Source organism: Salvelinus sp. IW2-2015, unplaced genomic scaffold, assembly GCF_002910315.2.
Source record: "Salvelinus sp. IW2-2015 unplaced genomic scaffold, ASM291031v2 Un_scaffold2604, whole genome shotgun sequence".
Taxonomy (NCBI): Eukaryota; Metazoa; Chordata; class Actinopteri; order Salmoniformes; family Salmonidae; genus Salvelinus; species Salvelinus sp. IW2-2015.
This window is the reverse complement of record NW_019943912.1, coordinates 244,887-261,005: the sequence shown is the minus strand read 5'-3', so window position 1 is coordinate 261,005 and position 16,119 is coordinate 244,887. Positions and strand designations below refer to the sequence as shown.

The 16,119-nt window shown below is 42.5% G+C and overlaps 1 protein-coding gene across 2 annotated transcripts in view; it reads right to left on the bottom strand.

Moving 5' to 3' along the window:
• Nucleotides 1–1,629: 1,629 nt before the first annotated feature.
• LOC112074365 (T-lymphocyte activation antigen CD80) overlaps nt 1,630–16,119 on the bottom strand; it is a 38,933-nt gene continuing 24,443 nt past the window's right edge. For both annotated transcript variants that reach the window (XM_024141557.2, XM_024141556.2), the window contains 3 exons: nt 6,246–6,383; nt 2,934–2,961; nt 1,630–2,749 (listed from right to left, as the gene is read on the bottom strand). In XM_024141557.2, coding sequence (XP_023997325.1) covers nt 2,713–2,749; nt 2,934–2,961; nt 6,246–6,383 — 203 coding nt within the window. In that variant the 3' untranslated portion in view covers nt 1,630–2,712. The remainder of the gene's footprint in view (nt 2,750–2,933; nt 2,962–6,245; nt 6,384–16,119) is intronic.

Genomic DNA, 16,119 nt, shown 5'->3' with positions numbered 1-16,119 from the left:
CTCAAGGTTTGTGTAAACAATAAGTGGTGTCAGAGTATCCAGACCAGACTGCTCTCTTGTCSCAATACACATGGAAACTATATCTGCTGATTGGAGGCAGTATATTTTCTGTTCTCTTCTCTTTCCTCTCCTCTCCCATCTTCCCCATCTCTTAACTCCTCAGAGGCAATCAAGCAAGCTGATTGCAGTAGAGACAAAGGTGGAAGAAATGGCATTGAACAACACAGTGGATCTACACATACAGTAAAACGTCCTTAGCATGGATAAGACTGGTTGCTTGGTGATAGCGGATTTACCAATAATAATGGTCTCTTCAGTCAGTAGAGTGGCTCAGCATAAATATGTGGTGAGACTGATATCTGCTGGTGAACACTGATACTGCAATTTGGTGTTGGGGAGTTATACCAATAACAAGGGTTGGGAGTAACTGATTACATGTAATCTGATTACAGAAAAAAGGTAATCAGATACTTTACCAGCAAAAATATTGTGTAATCAGATTAGATACTTTTGAAAAACTAGATTACTTTTAAATTCAGAAAGGATGTTTGCGAAAAAATACATTGTGTTCTCAATGACATTCAATTCAGCATTGAAAAGTGGCGCAGTGTAAGTTTGTTCCACCTGATCGAGTCTGACCGTAAGTCAGAGACCCCTATGATGACATACCAAATGCGTTTGATGGATCCTTTTTGCCTTCTTCTATTGGAAGAGTGTCAAACTCATTCCGTGCAGGGCCTAGTGTTACGCGGAGTAGAACAGGGGAACCCAAGAGCAGACTCAGACGAGGAGACTGGGATGAAGTAACCAAGGTGTGTATTAACACACAGGGGGAAGGTGGAGTGCAGGCCAGGGGAAGCTTGGGCGGGTTGCAGGAAACCAGGTGCGGAGGCTGAGAGGGGTTGGAACAGGGTAAGCAGGTCCGGAGAGGGAATRCAAGGGAGCAGTAGAGTGGGGAATCCAGGACAGAGAAGCAGGATGACGTGACGTGGGACTGGAACCAGAGTCAGATCAGGCAGAACTGTAGCGGAGAGGAAACCAGCATCAGGCAAGGGAAAACAGGCACAACAGGATCTAAACAGCTGGAAACATAGACTGACTGAGCAGAGATTACGATCTGACAGCGTGGAAGTGGCAGGGCTGAGTATTTGTAGAGGTCTTGATTATGGACAGGTTGCAGCTGGTGGGGATCTGCTCTGACTCCAGGACACCTGTCTCTGCCCCCACACACACACACACACAGAGACGTAGAGAGCACTGGGGGAGTGATAGGCAGGTCAATGAGACTCAGGATGAGCAGTAGAGGGTGTGGCAGGAGCAGATGTAACACATAGTGTCTGCAGGTTTTWGTTTTTTCCCCTTTCAATAAAGACTTAGACAACCAGGTGTGGGGTTCCTTACTAATTAGTGACCTTAATTCATCAATCAYGTACTGTACAAGGGAGGAGCAAAAACCCACAGACACTCTGCCCTCTGTGGAATGAGTTTTACACCTGTGTTCTAATGCCGCTTAAGGGGAAAGTAATCCAAATMTAACTGAAAGTAATCAGATTACGTTACTGAGTTTGGGCAATCCAAAAGTTATGTAACTGAGTTAGAAAATTGAAATGATTTAGAAAATTCAACAAATTTTGTCAACAGCTTTGTCACTTTAATTATATCGAAGCAGAGAAAATAGAAAATGCACTAGTATAAAGTCGAAAAACATAATTTAACACAAATAACTTATTCATAACTTATCAAAAATAGGATACAAATATTATGTAGCCTTCAAGATTATTTTACATGAGAACATAATATGTCATAAATATGTAGCATACATATCAAAGATTCACCAATTTTTTAAAATCCTGAAATAATCAGTAAATATTTTTTCATTCATCATCCATCTTTTCCTGTCTCACTGAACAACTAGCACATGTTATGTAGTTCCTTAAAACCAGTTCATACTGGCAGTAACATGTGGGATGGACTCAGTCTTACTGGTAGATGCAGGTATAGGAACTGGAATATAAGTTTGTCTCCTGACGAACACATTCACTTCCCCCGTTCATCAGCTCAAATGTACTTCATAAAGCCCTTTTTACATTAGCAAAAACAGCAAGCAATACAGACGCAGATAATGAAAAACTCCCTAGAAGGCAGGAACCTAGGAAAAACCTAGAGAGGAACCAGGCCCCAAGTCGTGGCCATGTCTGTACTGCGTAAACTGTGGTTAATACACAGATAGCTTCACAGTTACACAGTTTACAATTGCACATGAGTCAGTTGAATACAGTCAACCCCTGATAAGTGCACACTCTGTTTAAGTGCAGTGCAGGTTATTAGTCCTAATCCACATGTATGTTGACTAACACATTTCCCTGGATAACTCCAGGCCTTACAATAGTGCACACATTGAGGACAGTCATTGCATGTCTAGTTKTTCATTGGAACTCAGTCATTTGAACATACTGGTTAAATATTTATACAACTCCCAGTCTTCCTCAACATCATGAAAACACCTCTCATGTCCAGCCTGTCCTCCAGCGTGGAGAGGAAAGTTAACCTCATTTTCAACAACACCAAGTCCAGGCAATATTTAGATCACCTCAGTGACCTTCCCCTGGTCCCATCAGAAGGCAGCACTTCAGATTTATTGATATCATATCAATAAAATAACCTTCCGTATTCTGCGTTCCAAATGTGCAACGTTACAGACTCCAAGTTCCATTAGGAATCTAGGTTCCTACAGGTGAGCTGTACTCTTCTGTGAAGCAGGAAGAAAGAGAAGAGAGGAATGAAAAAAGAGAGGAATGAAAAGGTAGATTTTAACAAAACAAACATTTTGAACTGTTTGGCCAGGTCAGCTGCAGAGGTTATATAAACCAAAGTCAACTTTTTGATCTTGTCTTTGTCTTCTGAGTTTGAGTGAAACAATGAAACATACTCACTCGGCTGGCCTTGCTGCTTCCTCCGCATCTGGAAACACAGGATGTATTTATACATGTTGCATTTTTGATATTACCTTTATTTTAACAGGGAATACATATTGACACCCAGGTCTCTTTTACATACGCACTCTGAATATACAACATAAATATACACATTATACCTAAACTATATAATAATTGTTTTAAAATAATTTTTTTTTTTATATTTTTTAATTTTTAAATATACCACTTACTGGTCAAAAGTTTTGAACACACCTACTCATTCAAGGGTTTTTCTTTATTAAAAAAAAAAAATACATTGTAGAATAATAGTGAAGACATCAAAAACTATAAAATAACACTACGGAATCATGTTAATAACAAAAGAGTGTTAAACAAATCAAAAATGTATTTGAGACTTGAGATTCTTCAAATAGCCACCCTTGCTTTGAAACAGGTTTGCACACTCTTGGCGTTCTCTCAACCGGCTCATGAAGTATCGCCTGGAATGCATTTCAATTAAAAGGTTGCACCTTGTTAAATGTTAATTTGTGGATTTTTTTCCCTTCCTTCCTTTTTCCTTTCCTTCCTTAATGCATTTGAGCCAATCAGTTGTGTTGTGACAAAGGTAGGGTGTTATACAGACGATAGCCATATTTGGTAAAATACCAAGTCTAATTTTTGGCAACAACAGCTCAAATAAGCAAAGAGAAATGACAGTCCATCATTACTTCAAGACATGAAGGTGCAGCCAACCTTGGAAAATTCAAAAAACTTTTGAAAGTTTCTTCAAGTGCAGTGCAAAAAAACCATCAACCGCTATGGTGAAACTGGCTCTCATGAGGACCACCACAGGAATAAGAAGCCCAGAGTTACTTCTGCTGCAGAGGATAAGTCTTTAGAGTACCCAGCCTCAGAAATTGCAGCCCAGATAAAATGCTTCATAGAGTTCAAGTAAACAGACACATCTCAACATCAACTGTTCAGAGGAAGACTGCTTGAATCAGGCCTTCATGGTCGAATTGCTGCAAAGAAACCACTACTAAAGGACACAACAATAATAAGAAGAGACTTGCTTGGGCCAAGAAACACGAGCAATGGACAATTAGACCGTGGAAATCTGTCATTTGGTCTGATGAGTCCATATTTGCGATGAGAGTAATGTGACATCTCTTTGTAGATGCAGATTAGGCGAACGGATGATCTCTGCATGTGTGTGTTCCACCCCGTGAAGCATGGAGGAGGAAGTGTGATAGTGTGGGGGTGCTTTGCTGGTGACACAGTCTGTGATTTATGTAGATTCAAAGGCACACTTAAACCAGCATGGCTACAACAGCATTCTAAGGCAATGCGTCAACCCCAACTGGTTGGCCTTAGTGGGACTATCATTTTGTTTTCAAATGGACAATGACCAACACACCGCCAGGGCTGTGTAAGGGCTATTTGACAAAGAAGGAGAGGATGGAGTGCTGGATCAGATGACCTGGCCTCCACAATCACCCGACCTCAACCCAATTTGAGATGGTTTGGGATGAGTGTGAGCCGCAGATTGAAGAAAAAGCTGCGAAAGACAAGGTGCTCAGCATATAAGCAGGAGTACGTCCTCAAGACTGTTTGGAATAGCATTCCATGGTGGGAATTGGGCTGGTGGTTGAGATAATGCCAAGATGGCAAAGGGTGGCTACTTTTAAGAATCTAAAGATCTATAAAAATATTTTGATTTGTTTAACACTTTTTTGGGTACTACATGATTCCATATGTGTTATTTCATAGTTTTGATAGTAAAAATAAAATAAAAAGCCCTTGAATGAGTAGGTGTGTCCAAACTTTTGACCTGTACTGTATATATAAACACAGTATGGGAAGCACAAATAAAACATCACAAATCACCCAGAAAAAACAGTTAGATCCTTCATAAATATGTCCCCAATCAAATACTTAAGTTCTCAAACTGTACCAGAAACAGATGAAATGTATTTTGAATTTTTTCCAGAAATACGATAATTAAAACTAAAAGCAGATTTACCTAGCTCGGGGGAGACCTTAGGAACCTCAAGAGTTAACCAATCCTGTGAGCGGATTAGGCATCTCAGGTATCTATACTCCAACAGCAAATTTAGATAAGACGGAAYTTTATGAAGTCAGGCCTTGTAATCAAAACGGAGTAATGTTGAGATCTATGGGTCTTTAGCGAAGTCCAGCCAACCTTTTTATATAGGATGCAGTGATGAGTATCAAAACTGTAGGATGCAGTGATGAGTATCAAAACTGTAGGATGCAGTGATGAGTATCAAAACTGTAGGATGCAGTGATGAGTATCAGAACTGCCACCTGTAACAAAACGAAGGGCACTGTGGTAGATGGCATCCAAAGGTTTAAGAGTAGTAGCAGCTGTACTTTATCAAGAACAGATAAAAAGATAGACTGAATAATCTGCTTCCTACTGCTTAGAGAAAGGCACAATCTGTTTCTGTAGAAAAAGATAACTTTAAATCTTCTCTTACAGCTCATCTATATGTTTTTTAAAGGTCAAATTCATATAAATAAAGTTCCCAATTCTTTATATGCTGCATTCCGTTCGGTTGGAGAACCATACTTTATTTAGTTTTGGGCGTATTAAGCACACGCTTTAAATCAGCAATGGATTCCTGCATAGCTCTAAAATCTGATTCTAGTTTTGATGCAGCCCGTCAGGTAAGTAGCATACATAATACTATCATGCGCATATATCCGTGTACATCTGCGGCGGCAGCGTAGCCTAGTGGTTAGAGCGTTGGACTAGTAACTGAAAGGTTGCAAGATCCCCGAGCTGGCAAGGTAAAAATCTGTTGTTCTGCCCCTGAACAAGGCAGTTAACCCACTGTTCCTAGGCTGTCACTGAAAATAAGAATTTGTTCTAAACTGACTTGCCTAGTTAAATAGATGTAGTTTAACAGATTGACCAATGGTGTTTATGTAAATACTAAAGAGAACAGGTCCCAAAATCAACCGCTGTTGTACACCTTCAAGAAATTCAGACTTAACCCCATCAATCACGTTGGCCTGAGATCTGTCACTAAGATAATCATGAAASCATGAACAGGCGTCAGAGCTCAGGCCTATTGAGGACAACTTATTCAGTAAAATGGCAAGTACAACAGGTCCACAAACAAAGCAGCACATTTKATTTTAGTGTCTAAAGCACTGGCAATATTATAAAAAACGAACGTGGTTGCTGAATACATTTCTCAGATAAAAAAGACAAATGTGATGATGTATAGTAGGTATTTCTATTTTATCTGTCCCATTTCCAAGGGCCAATACTGTGTTTTTACACTATTGTAGGTGAGTTACCTTGATCAACTCTGGCTGTCCGAGCCTTCCTTTCCTTGAAGACAAACAGCCCAGCCAGCAGGAAACACAGCAGAGCAACAGCACCAGCCACAACGGCAGAGGTCACATACACACCAGGAGAACCTGTCTGAGGCCAGCCTATAGTAGAAGAGAATAAAATGTTGGTTTTCATTGTAAATTGCTTGACATAAATTTATAAAGGTACACATTTCAAGGAAATCCACATCCAAAACTATATTTTGGTATTTGTTTCATTAGTCCATTGTTGACATAACTTGTGGACTTGTTTACATGCTGCTGTGCGGTTTGTTGCTAACGTTTCTTTGCTACCTGCCAACTACTTTTCAATTACCGTTTTATATTTTTCCCTCGGTCTAATTTTTAATTCAAGTTTTTCACCTCGGACATGTTTCTACACGACCTCCACCAGCCGAAGCTAAGTAGTAATATTAACATTATGCCTTCTAATTGCAGTCGTTGTACTCCTAATATACAGGAGAACGATCGCCTTACGGTGAGGATAGCTGTGCTGCAAGCCCAGCTTCAGACGCAATTGTCATGCAAGGGTCATTTCAGTGTAGGAAAGGATGAAACAGCATCTGTGCCACCAGTAAGTACAGATAGTAACGTTAGTATAAATCCCCTCGCACGGTCCCCGCAGCCGGACAACTTTCTCATGGCTTCTGGAAGGAAATGCTGTAGGAATGCTCAACTGGTGTCGCTCATTCAGCCGACAGAGACTTTCAACCGGCAACGAGTCGGATTCAGAGTCCGAGTCTTCTCTGGTCTCTCCTCCACCCGTTACCGGGTCTGAGACSCCGAAGCCTCCCACCATTAGCTCGGACAAATTGAACACCCTAGTCATTGGCGACTCCATTACCCGTAGTATTAGACTTAAAAATAATCATCCAGTGATCATGTTTACCAGGGGGCAGGGCTACCGACGTTWAGGCTAATCTGAAYACTGMCGAGAGTAGAGAGTATAGGGATATTGTTATCCACGTCGGCACCAACAATGTTAGGATGAAACAGTCAGAGGTCACCAAGCGCAACAAAGCTTCAGCGTGTAAATCAGCTAGAAAGATGTGTCAGCATTTAGTAATTGTCTTTTGCCCCCTCCCAGTGAGTGATGAGTGATGAGCTCTACAGCAGAGTCTCACAACTCAATCGCTGGTTGAAATCAGTTTTCTGCCCCTCCCAAAAGATAGAATTTGTAGATAATTGGCCCTCTTTCTGTGACTCACCCACAAACTGGCCCAGGCCTGGCCTGTTTAGGAGTGACAGACTCCATCCTAGTTGGAGGGGTYTTCTCATCTTATCTATGAACATAGACAGGGCTCTAACTCCTCTAGCTCCACAATGAGATATTGTGCAGGCCAGGCAGCAGGCTGTTAGCCACCCTGCCAGCTTAGRGGAGTCTGCCACAGGCATAGTCAGTGTAGTCAGCTCAGCTATCCCCATTGAGACAGTGTCTGTGCCTCAATCTAGGTTGGGAAAAATTTAACATGGCGGTGTTTGCCTTAGCAATCTCACTGGAATAAAGACCTCCTCCATTCCTGTCATTTTTGAATGAACTAATCACTGATAATACTCTTGATGTGATTGGCCTGACTGAAACATGGCTTAAGCCTGATGAATTTACTGTTTTAAATGAGGCCTCTCCTCCTGGTGACACTAGTGACCATATCCCCCGTGCATCCCGCAAAGGAGGAGGTGTTTCTAGCATTTCCGATAGCAAATTTCAATTTACAAAAAAATAAATGACTACGTTTTCATCTTTTGAGCTTCTAGTCATGAAATCTACACAGCCAACTCAATCACTTTTTATAGCTACTGTTTATACAGGCCTCCTGGGCCGTATACAGCGTTCTTCACTGAGTTCCCTGAATTCCTATCMGGACCTTGTAGTCTTGGCAAATAATATTCACATTTTTGGTGACTTTAATTTTCACATGGAAAAGTTCACAGACCCACTCCAAAAGGCTTTTGGAGCCATCATCAACTCAGTGGGTTTTGTCCAACATTTCTCCAGACCTACTCACTGCCACAGTAACACTCTGGACCTAGTTTTGTCCCGTGGAATAAATATTTGGGARCTTAATGTTTTTCCTCGTAATCCTGGACTATTGYACCACCCTTTTATTACAACTGAGGAACTCATTTTAACCTTTCGTAATACCCTAGATGCAGTCGCACCCCTAAAATTAAATWACATTTTTCATAAGAAARTAGCTCCCTGGTATACAGAAAATACCCGAGCCCAGAAGCAAGCTTCCAGAAAATTGGAACGGAAATGGCGCTACACCAAACAGGAAGTCTTCCGACTAGTTTGGAAAGACAGTACCGTGCAGTATCGAAGAGCCCTCTGTTACGATAGTCATTTTCTTCCTCCTCCTCGGACGAGGAGAGGCGAGACGGATCGGACCAATACGCAGAMTGGTTAGTTTCCATAGTGATTTAATAACAACAAAACAATATGCGATACAAAATAACAAAGAATAACTACCGTGACAGTCCTGTGTGGCGAAACACTGACACAAGAACAAACACCCACAAAAACACACGTGAAACCCCGGCTGCCTAAGTATGATTCTCAATCAGGGACAACGATTGACAGCTGCCTCTGATTGAGAATCATACCAGGCCGAACACTCAAAACCCCAACATAGAAAACAACACATAGACAACCCACCCAACTCACGCCCTGACCATACRAAATAAATACAAAACAAGAGAAAACAGGTCAGGAACGTGACACCCTCACTGCTGCTCGATCATCTTATTTTTCCAACTTAACTGAGGAGAATAAGAACAATCCAAAAGAAAATATGTATACTGTCACCAAGCTAACTGAAAAGCAGCATTACCCAAGAGAGGATGGCTTTCACTTCAGCAGTGATCAATTCATGAACTTCTTTGACAAAAATATCATGATCATTAGAAAGCAAATTACAAAGTCCTCTTTAAATCTGCATATTTCTCCAAAGCTCAGTTGTTCTGAGTCTGCACAACACTGCCAGGACCTAGGATCAAGGGAGACACTCAAGTTCGTTAATACTATATCTCTTGACCCATTGATGAAAATTGTCTTGGCCTCTAAACCTTCAAGCTGCATATTGGACCCTATTCCAACTAAACTACTGAAAGAGCTGCTTCCTGTGCTTGGCCCACCTARYTTGAACTTAATAAACRGCTASCTATCCACCGGATGTGTACCAAACTCACTAAAAGGCAAATGTTTTACTTTCAAACGGACAAAACAGAGATGCCAGTTCTAGGTTCCAAGAAACAAAGAGATCTTCTGTTAGATCTGACAATTCATCTTGATGGTTGTACAGGCATCTCAAATAAAACTGTGAAGGACCTCAGTGTTACTCTGGACCCTGATCTCTCTTTTGACGAACAGATCAAGAATATTTCAAGGACCGCTTTTTTCCATCTTCGTAACATTGCAAAAATCWGAAACTTTTWGAAAAATCTGAAAAATGTATCCATYCTTTTGTCACTTCTAAATTAGACTACTGCAATGCTCTACTTTCCGGCTATCTGGATAAAGCACTAAATACACTTCAGTTAGTGCTAAACACAGCTGCTAGATTTTATTGACTAGAACCAAAAAATGTGATCATATTGCTAGCCTCTCTACACTGGCTTCCTGTTAAAGGTAGGGCTTATTCCAAGATTTTACTGCTAACCTACAAAGCATTACATGGACTTGCTCCTACCTATCTGATATATAATCTGATCGTGCTGGTGAAGTGGCTAATGTTGATTAATGTGTGTGTGTGTGTGTGGTGTGTGTGTTGTGGTGTGTGTGTGTGTTGTGTGTGTGTGTGTGTGTGTGTGTGTGTGTGTGTGTGTGTGTTGTGTGTGTGTGTGTGTGTGTGTTGTGTGTGTTGTGTGTGTGTTGTGTGTGTGTGTGTGTGTGTGTGTGTTTTCTACAGCTATGGGATGTTTAATGCATGGCTACTTCGGTAAGTGTGCTCACTTATTATACTGTGGGATATTATTAATATGCGGATTGTGCCTGAGTATTTTATATCTCTAAATCTTGGTTATTTGCAAAGATTGATTTACGTATACCTGTATTGCTATCCACTATCTAGAGTCACGAATCTTCACACCTTTGTTTTACATTGGTGTGTGTGTGTGTGGTGATGGTATTGATAGACAGCATGCTGCTGTGGTCTCGAATTAAATGAATCATTTTGTTTTCTGAGTGCTAAAGCTTTCCAGTACAGTATACTTCCTGAAAGCTGGAGTCTCATACTTAGAGGTATTGTGCAGTAATTAAGGACAGTAATATTTATGTTAATAGGAATAAGTATAAGAAATATCCTATTAAATGACTAATATGTAATTATACGATAGGAATGCACTGTAATACTGAACGTGACCTCACCTAACAGTACTCGGCTGATTGTACTGTTGTTACGGTTTCCAACAGGTGTGTCCTCTTCCTGGTATCGCTGCCATTTCTCTCAAATAAAGGTAAGTGGTAGCAAGTGACATACATGAATCATAACAAACAAGCCATTACCTGCCATGACTTATCTTTCAGACTTTACTGTTGAAGATGTGTGCTGAGTTTGTGTGTGTGTCTACATGTACACTTGAGTGCACAAAACATTAGGAACACCTTGTTTTCCATGACATGACTGACCAGGTGAATCACGGGTGAAAGCTATGTCCTTATTGATGTCACTTGTTAAATCCACTTCAATCAGTGTAGATGAGGGGAGGAGAAGATTAAAGAAGGATTTTAAGCCTTGAGACAATTGAGACATGGATTGTGTATGTTGGCATTCAGAGGGTGAATGGGAAGACAACATATTTAATGCCTTTGAACGGTGTATGGTAGTAGGTGCCAGTTTTTGTCAAACTGCAACGCTCTGATTTTCGCTGGCTCAACAATTTCCAGTGTGTATCAAGAATGGTCCACCACAAAGGACATCCAGCTACCAGACAACTGTGGGAAGCATTGGAGTTAACATGGGCAGCATCCTGTGGAACGCTTTCGACCTTTGTAGAGTTCATGCTCGACGAATTGAGCGTGTTCTGATGGCACTCAATAATAGGAAGGTGTCCTTAATGTTTTGTACACTCAGTGGTATGTGTGTATTTGTGTATGTTCTCTGTGAGTTTTGATTTGTAGTAGATTATCTGAACCATGATGTATTCTATTCAGTAGAAGGAATCTACCAGACAGATGAGAGAAGGCAAGTGGGGCAATAGATTGGGAAGTAAAATACAGAAGTCACCAAAAAAGACCTGCCTAATGTCTACCCTCACACCCACACAACCCACAACCTAACTCTCTGCATATCCTCCCGTGACCTCTCTCCTCTCCTCAGATGTCACCATGGTGATAGGAGAGGTGGGCGGGCTGTGACTATCCCTGTACTCAGACATCTGTGAGAAGATCTGGTCTTCATGTACGTACAGAGACCTGTTCCAACGAAAATAATTCCCGTTCATTAATGGCTACCATATGAATAAGGTCTTAGACCTAAGGAGTACACTAACCGTACGTCTGTAAACCACAGACAGCTAACAATGACGCTGTTGAGTTTATTCCGTCAGATGAGGGCTGTACGAGTGTCACATTCAATACAAAACCAAGAAGAGCAGGAGAACATACAGCTCAATGTGACAGGTAAGCTTACCTCAGTTCAACTCTCTTTCCGTGTTGTGTTTAATTCATTTTTCTATTTTATTCTCACATGTGAAACATGGCTTTCTGGATGAAAGAGAACATTATTTTTTGGCTGTCGATGTGTGCTTGTAACAGCAAACCATAGATACATTCATAAAAAATAAAATACAAAAGAAAGCTGTAATTGGTTATCATTAGACAGACTGTCTCTCAGCTCTGAGAGAGAGAGAGCGTGCTGTTATGGTATCACTTAGACAGGCTGTCTATCAGCTCTGAGAGAGAGAGAGCGTGCTGTTTTGGCTATCACTTAGACAGCTGTCTCAGCTCTGAGAGAAAGAGAGGTGCTGTTTGGCTATCACTAGACAGACTGTCTCTCAGCTTTGACAGGAAGAGAACGTGCTGTTTTGCTATCACTGTAACAGGCTGTCTCTCAGTCTGACAGAGAGAGAACGTGTGTTTTGGTATCACTTAGACAGGCTGTATCTCAGCTCTGAGAGAGAGAAGACGTGCTGTTTTGGCTATATTTAGACAGCTGTCTCTCAGCTCTGAGAGAGAGAGAACGTGCTGTTTTGGTATCACTTAGACAGCTGTCTCAGCTCTGACGAGAGAGAGAGAAGTGCTGTTTTGGCTATCATTAGACAGGCTGTCTCTCGCTCTGAAGAGAGAGAGCGTGCTGTTTTGGCTATCACTTAGACAGGCTGTCTCTCAGCTCTGAGAAAAGAGAGCGTGCTGTTTGGCTATCACTAGACAGACTGTCTCTCAGTCTGACAGAGAGAGAACGTGCTGTTTTGGCTATCACCTACACAGGCTGTCTCTCAGCTCTGAAGAGAGGAGGCCTGTTTTTGGCTATCACTTAGACAGGCTGTATCTCAGCTCTGAGAGAGAGAAGAGTGCTGTTTTGCTATCATTAGACAGGCTGTCTCTCAGCTCTGACAGAGAGAGAAGTGCTGTTTTGGCTATCACTTAGACAGGCTGTCTCTCAGCTGCAGAGAGAGAGAGACGTGCTGTTTTGGCTATCACTTAGACAGACTGTCTATCAGCTCTGACAGAGAGAGGACGTGCTGTTTTGGCTATACTTAGACAGACTGTTCTTCAGCTCTGAGAGAGAGAGAAGTGCTGTTTTGGCTATCACTTAGCAGGCTGTTCTCAGCTTTGACAGAGAGAGAACGTGCTGTTTTGGCTATCACTTAGACCGACTGTCTCTCAGCTTGACGAGGAGAACGTGCTGTTTTGGCTATCACTTAGACAGAATGTCTCTCAGCTCTGAGAAAGAGAGAGAACGTGCTGTTTTTGGCTATCACTTAGACAGACTGTATCTCAGCTTGAGAGAGAGAGAACATGCTGTTTTGGCGATCACTTAGGCGACTGTCTCTTAGCTCTGAGAGAGAGAGAATTGCTGTTTTGGCTATCACTTAGACAGGCTGTTATCTCAGCTCTGAGAGAGAGAGAGAGAGCGTGCTGTTGTTTAACTTAGACAGCTGTCTCTCAGCCTGAGAGAGAGAGACGTGCTGTTTTGGCTATCACTTAGACAGACTGTTCCAGCTCTGAAGAGAGAGAGCGTGCTGTTTTGGCTATCACTTAGACAGGCTGTCTCTCAGCTCTGACAGAGAGAGAGAAGTGCTGTTTTGGCTCTCACTTAGACAGCTGTCTCAGCTCTGAGAGAAGAGAATGTGCTTTTGGCTATCACTTAGACAGACTGTCTCTCAGCTCTGAGAGAGAGAACGTGCTGTTTTGGCTATCACTTAGACAGCTGTCTCTCAGATCTGAGAGAGAGAGAACGTGCTGTTTGGTTCACTTAGCAGACTGTCTCAGCTCTGAGGACGAGAGAGCGTGCTGTTTTGGTTATCACTTAGACAGCTGTCTCTCAGCTCTGAGAGAGAGAGAACGTGCTGTTTTGGCTATCACTTAAGACGACTGTCTCTCAGCTCTGAAAGAGAGAGAGAGCGTGCTGTTTTGGCTATCACTTAGACATGCTGTCTTCAGCTCTGACAGAGAGAGACGTGCTGTTTTGGCTATCACTTAGACAGGCTGTCTCTCAGCTCTGACAGAGAAGAGAGAACGTGCTGTTTTTGGCTCTCACTTAGACGGCTGTCTCTCAGCTCTGAGAGAGAGAGAGAACGTGCTGTTTTGGCTATCACTTGAGACTGTCTCTCAGCTCTGAAGAGAGAGAGAGTGCTGTATTGGTATCATTAGACAGGCTGTCTCTCAGCTCTGACAGAGAGAGAACGTGCTGTTTGGCTATCACTTAGACAGATGTCTCTCAGCTCTGACAGAGAGAGAGTGTGTTTTTTGCCCTTTGTGTTTCAGGAAGTAAAACTAAGATAACATAAAATCCCTTCCAATTGTCCATACAGCATTTTCCTTTCTTTCATCTCCTCCCTCTTTATCTCTTATACCTCTCCCCCTCTACACCAACTACAGCATCCCATTGTAACGTGGCCTGTGACAACGTCAGTGCTTGGTGACGTGTTCCTCGACAGTGGTTACCCTCTTAGGACATTGAGTGGAGCCTAAACCCTCTCTGAACCAGAGCCAATGGAGAGTAGTGAACAGCAGTGAAGTGAGAGACTCGGCCTCTATGCTGTTCTCGTCTTCAGTTCCATATCTGTCAACTGCTCCTCCGGACTCCGTGAACCTCAGCTGTGCTGTAAGGGTGCCTCTCACAGGACACACTGTCTGTGAGTACATGGACAGTGTGTCTCTATCACTTCGTCCTTAAAGGAAAACTCCACAAAAAAATATCTCAAATACAGAAGTCATCCCCTTATGATGCATTTTGCATCATATAATGTACGATGCAAAATGCATCATATGGGGATGACTTCTGTGTTTTGAAAGTTACATAACATGGAACTTGATTGTTGACAAGCAAAATTTTGGGACTACAGTATGCCAATCAAACAGAAACCCAGCCTAAAACCCCAAACAGCAAGCAATGAAGATGTAGAAGCACGGTGGCTACGAAACCTCCCTAGAAAGGCCGGAATAGGAAGAAACCTATAGAGGAACCAGGCTATGAGGTGGAGTCCTCTTCTGGCTGTGCCGGGTGGAGATTATAACAGAAAATGGCCAAGATGTTCAAACGTTCATAGATGACAATCAGGTCAGATATTAATAATCACAGTGGTTGTGGAGGTGCAACAGGTCAGCACCTCAGGAGTAAATGTCATTTGCTTTTCATAGCCGATCATTCAGAATTAGAGACAGCAGGTGTGGCAGAGAGGAGTCCAAAACAACAGGTCCGGGACAAGGTAGCACGTCCAGTGAATAGCCCTGACCTGTTCACTGGAAGTGCTACCTTGTCCAGACCTGTGTTTTCCAAAACCGCAGGAAGAAGTTGAACTGAGCAGCAGCATGACCAGGTGGACTGGGACAGCAAGGAGTCATCAAGCAGGTAGTCCTGAGTCATGGTCCTATGGCTCAGGTCCAGAGAGAAAAGAAGAGAGAAAGAGAGGAGAAAGAAAAGAAAGAGAGAAAAGGGAGAGAGAGATAAGAGGGAGCATACTTAAGTTAACAGGACACCAGATAAGACAGAAGAAACACTCCAGATATAACAGACTGATCCTAGCCCGCCGACACATAAACTATTACAGCATAAATACTGGAGGCTGAGACAGGAGGGTCGGGAGACACTGTGGCCCTGTCCGACGATACCCCTGGACAGGGAAACAGGCAGGATATAACCCCATCACTTTGCCAAAGACAGCCACACCACTAAGAGGGATATCTTCAACCACCAACCTATTACCCTGAGACAAGGCCAAGTATAGCCACGAAGATCTCCTCTACGGCGCAACCCGGACAGGAGATCACGTCAGTGACTCAACCCACTCAAGTGACGCACCCCTCCTAGAAGGCATGGAAGAGCACCAGTAAGCCAGTGACTCAGCCCATATAGGTTAGAGACAGAGAATCCCAGTGGAGAGAGAGAACCAGCCAGCAGAGACAGCATTGGCAGTTCGTTGCCAGTGCCTTTCCGTACCTTTACACCCTGGGCCAGACTACACTCAATCATAGAACCTACAGAAGAGATGAGTATTAATAAAGACTTAAAGGTCGAGACGGAGTCTGCGTCTCTCACATGGATAGGAGCCATTCCATAAAAATGGAGCTCTATAAGAGAAAGTCCTGCCTCCAGCTGTTTGCTTATATATTAGGGCCTGCTTCTTGTGACCGTAGCGTACGTGTAGGTATATACGGCAGGACCAAATTAGGAGA